The sequence below is a fragment of the Teleopsis dalmanni genome, chromosome 2, assembly GCF_002237135.1.
Source record: "Teleopsis dalmanni isolate 2A chromosome 2, ASM223713v2, whole genome shotgun sequence".
Lineage (NCBI taxonomy): Eukaryota > Metazoa > Arthropoda > Insecta > Diptera > Diopsidae > Teleopsis > Teleopsis dalmanni.
Window position 1 is genome coordinate 78,962,501 of NC_051847.1, and position 9,187 is coordinate 78,971,687.

Genomic DNA, 9,187 nt, shown 5'->3' on the forward strand with positions numbered 1-9,187 from the left:
ACCAAAAAAAAAATATTTGTTACTTTTTACAATTCTAAAATAATGTATCTTATAGACAAAAATTAAACAAATCGGTTTTATTGCTGACTTTAAAGTTATTTTTAATTATTTACTCGTTAACTAAATTATCCATCAAATTAAATTTTTTATCGACGATCTTAAACTTAATAAGAGATGTGTTTTATTTCTAACGCTTTTGGATGTGTGCTATATATACATATAATACTTAAAGCAATTTTCAACACAAACGCATATAAATAGATATTAAAATTTTATATATATAATTTTTTATAAAAATCAAAAAATAATTAAATATTTAGCACAAATTACTAAGTGTAATTTTTTATTTGAAACAACATTTTTATAATTTTATGTGTTAAACAAACAGGCTAACCCCAGTAATAATCTAAAACATAACTTATTGGATTGAATTATATTTAACAATATATGCAATAAATAAAATTACAAATACAAAAAAATATTTTGAAATTAATTAATATTTTATAATTTATAATATATTAATGACACCATAAGTCATAACAATAAGCCATATTTATTATTCAGATATATTTGTAAATAAGGACCCATCAGAGAAATAAATGTGAGAACACGATTAGAACTTGAACCAGTTTGAGCTAAAATATCACTTGTCCGGCAAGGATGCAATGCAAAGTACGGTTTAAAAAGTACTGGATGTTCCATTTGTGTTAGAATTGACAACATATCGGCTCTTGTGCGGATCGTCTCATTTTCATCGTAACTACGAAACAAGCGCCAAGAATCTTGAAGTTCCAGGAAACTGCCATCTATGAAAGAAATAATATATTATATCTACAATAATATGTTATATATACAATAAATATATTAGATAATTGAATATGTTATATACAATAAAATTATTATTGTGATTTTAAAAATATTTACCACTTTTATATGCACGAAAATATAAGACCGGAACTTGATATGAAATGCTATAAACAATATGATATTCCATTTCTATAATTTCAGAGGTATCATCTTCGTTAGCTGTTTCAATAGCTATCGAATTAGTAGACTCTTTATTATGACATTCCATTTCTATAATTTCAGAGTTGTCATCTTCGTTAACTGTTTCATTATTTAACTGATTTGCAGTTTCTGATTTGGGCTCATTCGACTGATTTGCAGTTTCTGATTTGGCCTCATTTGACTGATTTGCAGTGTCTGATGGAGGTTGATTAATATTAATTGTTATTTTTTGTTTGTGTATTAAAAACGAGTTCCCTTCATTTTCATTCTAAAAGAAACATATTAAAGTAAAATTATTTAATAGAAAAAAATTAAGTTTCTATTTAAATAATGGAGCATGTTTTAATGGAAAAATTTTTAATTATCATTATATATCATAAGTTAGATCTATTATATTAATGAACTGTTTAAATAGCTCATATCAATTTTAGGATTATTTTTAATAACGAGTTTTTGGGGAGATATATAATGAATTTATTTAGGTATAAATTGGTTAATTTGAAAGTCCAGAGTTACCAACACTAACGTTTTACCAGGAAGAAATCCCCTTTTCATTAATAATATTATAAAAAATTATAAAGTAACTCTGTTTCGGAATGCATAATGCCAATTTAAAAGATAAGAGAATCTTAATAAAATTCACATTATAGTTCATCTTAATCTTAATTATAATTCACTCTAGTTCACTAATGCATACAAATTTTTATTTGCAGACAAAATTCGAAAAAATACGTATTTGCATTATAACAAATTATTTTCCAAAATCTTGCCAGTGTAGTTTCACAGAAACCCGGATTATAAGGTTCATAGTTTTTGTGTTTTTTCTGGATTATCAAGAGTATATTGTACTAGGAATCTTAAATGGATAGCCAAAACTTTCACTGCTTGATTATTTTATTCACAACGTGTCATAAAATTTTTAAATTGATTTGTTTTTAGTAATTAGCAAATCTCATATTACTTGATAGTATGTATTAGTAATTAATTGCTAGATAAATAAATGTTTGCTATAATTAATAATAAATGACACACAATGAACTACATCTATAGGTAACTTATTCAAAAATCGTATAAAAATTGATAGAAACATTTCAGACCTCATATAGGTAGGTGTTATATTAACAAAATTATTATGTATTGAAGGTGTTTATTAAATCTCTTTATATTAAAAACTTTGCTTTTTATATATTTTTAAAACAGTTATAAAATTTTTATTTTAACACCTATGCATATTTAATGCTGTAATTTACAGCAATTAATTTAATATTATAAATATTTTATTGCTTGCGTCATCGCATCGTTTTTGGAAAAATTATTTAATTAGCTTCTCACGGGAAATTGGGTCGCCGCAGATGAACATTTTCGGAATGGAAATTTACGGAATTTAATTTGTTAATAAATGATCATCAAATCTATTTTATAAATAAGAATGGTATATTAATAGTATAACTTTAATAAAGTATTAATTTTTAAATCGAAATTTAATTTTTAATTAAATAAATTTTTGAACTGACAATACTGCTAATTTTTGAGCTGATAAATATTTCCGAAGCGATCTTCGGAAACATCTGTTATTAGAAATTGATCCGTGACAAATTTAAACACCGAACCCAACATGCAGTAATTTTTCTGTACTTTGTCAAATTTTAGTCAATTTTCTAATATTGTTCATTTTTGTTATTTATTCCCAAACTACAGTTGCATTTATTCTGTTATTCTTAGAACCACCGCATAAACCACAGCTATATAAGTCACTTATATATAAGTTGTTATTTTTTTGCATATATGTATAAATATTATTGTTTGTAAAAAATATTACTGCAAATTTTTTAGATTGCTTACATTCTGCGAATCTATTTAAAAAGTTTTGCATTCAATCGAATTCTAGAGTCAGCCTGAGAATTCACTTAAATAAAAACCAAATTTTTTGTTTCTAAAAATTATTTCATGATATAAGTATTTGACATTAAAAAGTATATATATATATAAATCTCATAAAAATTTTAATTACATTTATTTATAACTATATATATACAGTAACAAATATTTAAACTGATTAAATATAATAATACTTACTTTTTTATACAAACTCCAAGTATCGTTTAACTTCTCCGAGATTTTCAAAAACTCATTACATTCGTCCAGAAATTCAGTCCAAGTCATTGTACACATTGTGAATAATTTAGTTATAGAAATAAATTGTTTTATAAATTATCTGAAATATATAAAACAAAAACTGCAAATTATAACAATATAATCTAATAGCGATTACCCACTACTGTTATTAAGGTTGCTATTTCTTCCCACCATAAGATAGAAATCACTTTACATTCAATTATGACTTGTCGTCCTAACACGTAACACTTTTTTGGTGTAGGTCAAATTAAAACCTATTTGTATAGTCCCTGAAAATAAAGTTTAAACCAATTAGGAGAGCTTTAGATACCATTGCGTAAGAAATAACATATTGGTCGTTCTTTTATAAGCGGAAAGGTTTTTGATCTCATTACCACCAAATTGGGCAAATTTTTTTTTATGGGCTCCTTTAAAGCTGGAGCAAAACTACTTCCAACTATATTTTTCTTAAGAGTATATCTAAAAAACTAATTTGACCACACAGAAAGTATTCGTATTACCGATTGAGTATTGTTAATTAATAGTTAATACGAATGGATTATAAATTGAAGAACAAGATGTTTCCAAAAATTTCTATTACGTTTTTATATATTATTAATAAAAACTTGAATACAAAAAAAAGTAACTAAAAGGCACACAACTTTGACGCTGAATAATATTGTTTAAGGACAAATTCACAAAGCCAGGCTCAGATCTTTGACGATTCGAATCATCTAAGGCATCGTTATATTTCTGAATATATAAAAAGCATAGCAGGACACACGTCAACATGTTCTTTATAAATTACAACTGTGGTTAAGTTATTATTACATCTCAGATTTGCAATACTGATTTATAAATATATTAATAAAATTGTTAGAGAAATAAATGCATAAATAAATTTATATTCGAGCGATCTTTTTCATTTTTTAATATTTTTGAAAATTAACTCTGTTGGCTTTCACACTTAACCAGACCAGACTGGCGTATCGGTCTACAGTTGAAAAGTGGGTTATGAGCAAAACAACGTGACACCGTCTATACGCTATAACAGCAGATGCCCTTTGAAGAAAGAATTCCCAAACGGTCTATTAAAGCTGGTTTAAATAAATTTTAGAATATACTAAAAATATTACTCGTGCATTTGTCGTATACCTATAGCAAGTTGGTTCAACCTATAAAGCGTTTAAATGCAGAATATATGTAGTCTCAATTGTAGGAGCACTAAAATTGAACATTAGCAACTCAAACAAAACACAAATGAAAAACATGAAACCTCTTTAAGAATATTTAAGCTGGAGTATAATATTAGCTTATATAAATTTAAAACATATTTCTTGTCACAGATTTCGACGCAATCACATATAATAAAAGATCTATATATGTAGCAGCTATCAACTTAATTATAAAGCTGTACAAACAATGTTATTTAAATGCCAATTTAGCAAAATGTTCACATATTTTAATAATAGGGTGAAACATTTATCAAATAAATTATTTATCAAACCAATCATACTCACAAACTCACAGTAGATTTTCACAACACGCTTAATATTTTATTATCAATTTCATATAGTAATTGCTTTAAATACTTATATATATTCTTATTTTTTATATACATATTTAATATATATGTATATATAATTATTTACTATTAGAATGCAGATACCGACATTGTTTACAAACAATTCTCGAAAAACAAATAACATTTGAATGACGTTCGAAAGAAATTGTGAATGACATATTGAGAAATGTCAAAAATGGCAGTGCTACCACACTGGCAACTTTTGCAAAGAAACTACACTGCTTGTAACAGATGACAGAGTCAGCAAGAAGCACAAATATTTAACATTTGTACTAATACTAATAAAATAATTAAAATGCAAGGTGTGTACGCAATATATTATTGAAAACATTTTATGTGTTAGCACGAAAAAGACATCAGCGATCTTTATACCTTTAGATCGATCGCTCTTCATATATGCATATTTCCATGTCTTTAAGGCCTCTTCAACCCGTTTCTAACTATTATAGTTTATGTATTATAGTTTACGTATGAAATATCAATATTAATTTTAAAATATTTACATAATTTATTAAGATTTAAAATCAATCCCAAGCATAAATATTATTGATGAGAGTAAAAATATTTTTCCATATATTATGATATGTTTTTAATATCATTAACATAAATATATGATAAACATAAATGATCATATATTGATCATAATTTATAATTATATATACTTGATATATTAAAATTGACATTAGTGATCTTTAAATAATCCAATTCAAATCATAATTTTTTAATTATTATGATTTTGAATACTGTTACTTCAAATGAAACGAAACGGAAATTGAAACATGTCACTATCAGCTATTTAATAGGTCTGTTTCACGAGCTACTCGGAGTCAAACTCAAATAAAACACAAGTAAAGTACAAACTGCGAGCGTAATACAAATAAAGTGCTAATTTATGCTCTTTAAACAGATTTTCATGGAACCACTTTGTGTAAAATCAGGTGAGAACTCCAGTACCGCGCAAATAAACAAAACTAAAATTTAAATTCAAATCAAAATGGCTGATTCACACATCACACAAATTATACTTGAAAAAAAATTTACGAGTAAAGTGTGTGTAGCATTTCCAAATTTCGACAGGGATGCTACACTCTCTCAGATGCTCTCATTTACTCAAAAATTTGCTGGTGGAACGCACTTGTGTATACCTAATGTTATGAATACAAAAAATATCGTTTCCTTAATTCTGTTGTCTATTTCTTTGATAATAAACAAATTTATGAAAATATTTTCTTTATTGTCATTCAAGTATGTTTAAAAATATATAGGTGACTAATGTCAATTGAATTCAGTGATAAAATTAATTAGTGAACAAATTTGTGATATATAAATCAATTACTATAGGGGTACTCATTTAAGATTTATCAATCTGCTCTATAATAACACATTTATATCTAGAATAATTATGACTGCAGAAACTGCAATGCTCAGCAAAGCAATTTTTTAGCCTATATTGTTGCAATTTTAAATATTTGAGCAAATTTTTTTGATCAGCTGTGTTGCACCAATAAATTATAAAATAAGCAAAAATTATAAATTAAGCAAAAAGTTCAAACAAAAAGTATTTACAAAAATATTTTAATAAATGACTTGCTCTTGTTGGAATACAACTCTGTACTAACATATAAATATATAAATTTATACCATATAATATTATTCGGTAAAATTTTAGTGCAAATTTATCAAATTTGAGTATTTTTCATACAAAATTTGACACTTCATTAAAAAAGCAGATAAATTTATACGTTCATAAGGTTTATAAGGTATTTATCAGTTCAGATAAGTTTAAATTAGTAGTATCAGTTTAGATTAGTTATTTCAATAAGGCCGTGTGCGAGTTCGAGTAAATTGAGATAAAGTCAATTGAAATTTCCTAAAGATTTCTTGCACTGCATTTTGTTAATATATATTTTTTTATTTATTGCACTGATTTATTATTTTTGGTTAAAAGTTTTGATATTTATTTATATATTTATTAAACATCTTATAATATTTGTACAATGATACGACCTAATATACCAAATTTTATCTAATTTATCCCATTCGAAATTTTGGTAAATACCAACATTCGTTGGCATACCGTACTTACTATTTCCTTCAATTTACCATCAATTTACTCAAACTCGCACACGGCATATATATAATAATATAATATATATAATGTTTAAAAAAATTTAGAAAAATTCACTTTTATTATTTAAGTAAAATGAGTCCTTAGTGTCATTTCTTAACAAAGAAACTAAGAAATTTAAATATTTTTATGAAAAAACCATATAAAAATTTTATTCATTCTTCGTATTACATGCACAATCAGTGTTGATTAAAAGCTGCGGGATATAAAATCCAGCTGTCAAGCACCTAACATTTATTCTGACGTTTCGACCTTTTTTTGTTTGTAGCTGCAATTTCGCTTGGAATATTTATAATTAAAGTTTTAATATAATTACTTTGAAAATATAAATTAATTTTACATTTTGGTTGTGAAGTATTTATTCAACATGTCTGCAGATGTACGTGATATTTTGGATATTGAAAGAGCAAACACACCAGAACTAACTAGAGAAACATTTTTGGCCACCAAGAAAAGAAACTTCGAAAGGTACTTATTTAATTTAATAAAGATAATTAGTTTAAACATAAATTTTATTAAAATTCTTTCTACGAAGAGCCAAAAATGCATCCAAACGTCCTGAGGGTATGCATCGTGAAGTTTTTGCTTTACTGTATAATGACAACAAGGATGGACCACCCCTACTGCCCGACAACACAGGTACTGTATTATTTTAAATAATGTTCATGAAGTTTATTGTTTATTTATAATATGAATATGTTAATATATATGCAGTTTGTGTTGACAACAGTTATAAGCAAGCTAAAGCACGTCTTGGTATGCGAAAAGTGCGTAAATGGGAATGGGCACCTTTTACAAATCCTGCGCGTACGGACAATGCAATATTTCATCATTGGAAACGTGTCGGTGAAAAGGAAAAAGAATATGTTTTTGCTAAATTTAACAAACATTTGGAGATTCCAAGCTATACAATGACAGACTATAATGCGCATTTGCGTACGAATACACAAAATTGGAATAAAGCGCAAACCGATCATTTATTCGATTTAGCTAAGCAGTAAGCATTATAATATTATAATATAACATAATATTATAATATTTTAAATATATAATAAAATTGAACAATTCATTTAAGGTTTGATTTACGATTTATTGTAATGGCTGATCGTTGGGACCGCGAACAACATGGTACGAAAACTGTTGAAGACTTAAAAGAACGGTATTATGAGGTTGTAGGGTTATTGACTAAAGCAAGAGGCCAACCAAGTGACAAGAAAACGTATGTTTATGATGGAGATCATGAGCGTCGGCGTAAAGATCAACTAAAAAAACTTTTTGATCGTACATTAATGCAAGTTGAGGAAGAGCAGATGCTACTGAATGAACTGAAGAAAATTGAAGCTCGTAAAAAAGAACGCGAACGCAAAACACAAGACTTGCAAAAACTCATTTCTCAAGCTGATCAAGTACGTACAAATATGTGGCAAATAGTAAATATTAATCACTTAGTACGATTAATGTAACCTTTAAAATTGGTTCATTATTTAATATAACACAATTTATTAAATTTAGAGTGACGCAGCTAGCAATACACCAAGCACACGTAAATACGAAAAGAAGTTGCACAAAAAGAAACTTCACCACCAACCGCGTCCATCAAAAGTTGATTCTGTTGTAAATGCCATAGAAGTTGGTACCAGCGGTATTAAATTTGCAGATCTGCGTGGGTCTGGAGTATCATTACGTTCCCAAAAGATGAAGTTGCCCGCAAATATAGGTCAGCGAAAAGTTAAAGCATTAGAACAATGTATGCAGGAATTTAAAGTTGGTAAGTAAAATATAGTATATTTTTTCGTATATCTTTTAATAAATGATTGCGTGTTTTAGATCCAGCTCCACCACCTACAGAAGATATTTGCAATTCTTTCAATGAAATGCGCTCAGATATGGTGTTACTTGGTGAATTGCGTACAGCTCTAAATACTTGCATTTATGAGATTGAAAGTCTCAAGCATCAATATGAGGCAGCATGTCCAGGAAAGGTAATTTCAGTTTATACTAATTTTAATTGTTACTAACTTTTGTGTTGCTTGTAGAGTTTAAGCATTCCACCAACTTTAAAACCACCAGTAACTGTAACTCCAGAAACTGCGGAAGCTAATAATTCAACCACAACGACAACTACCTAAAAGAAAATACAAATACCTAAATTGATACATAAATCAATTTTCAAATTAATTATTTAATATAAAAATAACGGAATAAGTGGAAATGAAATAAATTAAGATAAAAATAAATATTTAATATGATGGCATATATAATTTTTTTTAAATCAAATTATAAAATTTCACATATATACGCAAAACGAACTATACAAACCATGTTTCTAAGGTATTTGCTTTTATATTTAT

At 26.8% G+C, this 9,187-nt stretch overlaps 2 protein-coding genes across 5 annotated transcripts; one reads left to right on the forward strand and one right to left on the reverse strand.

The window, feature by feature from the left end:
- Window positions 1-495: 495 nt before the first annotated feature.
- On the reverse strand, window positions 496-4,683 carry LOC119684203 (ubiquitin-like-conjugating enzyme ATG10). 3 transcript variants are annotated; one of them, XM_038098192.1, is made up of 5 exons: window positions 4,652-4,683; window positions 3,285-3,413; window positions 3,085-3,223; window positions 925-1,276; window positions 496-806 (listed from the first exon to the last, which is right to left on the reverse strand). In XM_038098192.1, exons 3-5 carry the CDS (start codon window positions 3,178-3,180, stop codon window positions 535-537), a joined length of 720 nt encoding a protein of 239 aa, XP_037954120.1. In that variant the 5' UTR covers window positions 3,181-3,223; window positions 3,285-3,413; window positions 4,652-4,683; the 3' UTR covers window positions 496-534. The 3 variants fall into 3 exon arrangements, with proteins under 3 accessions (XP_037954120.1, XP_037954119.1, XP_037954121.1); XM_038098191.1 differs by having other exon boundaries at window positions 4,644-4,672; XM_038098193.1 differs by having other exon boundaries at window positions 3,281-3,413; window positions 4,644-4,672.
- A 2,363-nt stretch (window positions 4,684-7,046) lies between these two features.
- LOC119684204 (DNA methyltransferase 1-associated protein 1-like) lies at window positions 7,047-9,038 on the forward strand. Of its 2 annotated transcripts, none has more exons than XM_038098194.1 (7): window positions 7,047-7,304; window positions 7,372-7,475; window positions 7,551-7,833; window positions 7,912-8,284; window positions 8,349-8,604; window positions 8,664-8,818; window positions 8,873-9,038. In XM_038098194.1, the coding sequence occupies exons 1-7, from the start codon at window positions 7,204-7,206 to the stop codon at window positions 8,963-8,965; spliced, it is 1,365 nt and encodes a 454-aa protein (XP_037954122.1). In that variant the 5' UTR covers window positions 7,047-7,203; the 3' UTR covers window positions 8,966-9,038. The 2 variants fall into 2 exon arrangements, with proteins under 2 accessions (XP_037954122.1, XP_037954123.1); XM_038098195.1 differs by having other exon boundaries at window positions 7,051-7,304; window positions 7,912-8,242.
- The last annotated feature ends 149 nt before the right edge of the window (window positions 9,039-9,187 follow it).

Coding starts and splice junctions, on each gene's coding strand:
- LOC119684204 (XM_038098194.1), top strand. CDS start 7,204: ATGTCTGCAGATGTACGTGATATTTTGGATATTGAAAGAGCAAACACA. Junction 7,476..7,550: donor CCTACTGCCCGACAACACAG/GTACTGTATTAT, acceptor ATATATATGCAG/TTTGTGTTGACAACAGTTAT. Junction 8,819..8,872: donor AGGCAGCATGTCCAGGAAAG/GTAATTTCAGTT, acceptor TGTTGCTTGTAG/AGTTTAAGCATTCCACCAAC.
- LOC119684203 (XM_038098192.1), bottom strand. CDS start 3,180: ATGTGTACAATGACTTGGACTGAATTTCTGGACGAATGTAATGAGTTT. Junction 1,277..3,084: donor CTTGGAGTTTGTATAAAAAA/GTAAGTATTATT, acceptor TGTTTCTTTTAG/AATGAAAATGAAGGGAACTC. Junction 807..924: donor TTTTCGTGCATATAAAAGTG/GTAAATATTTTT, acceptor TTTCTTTCATAG/ATGGCAGTTTCCTGGAACTT.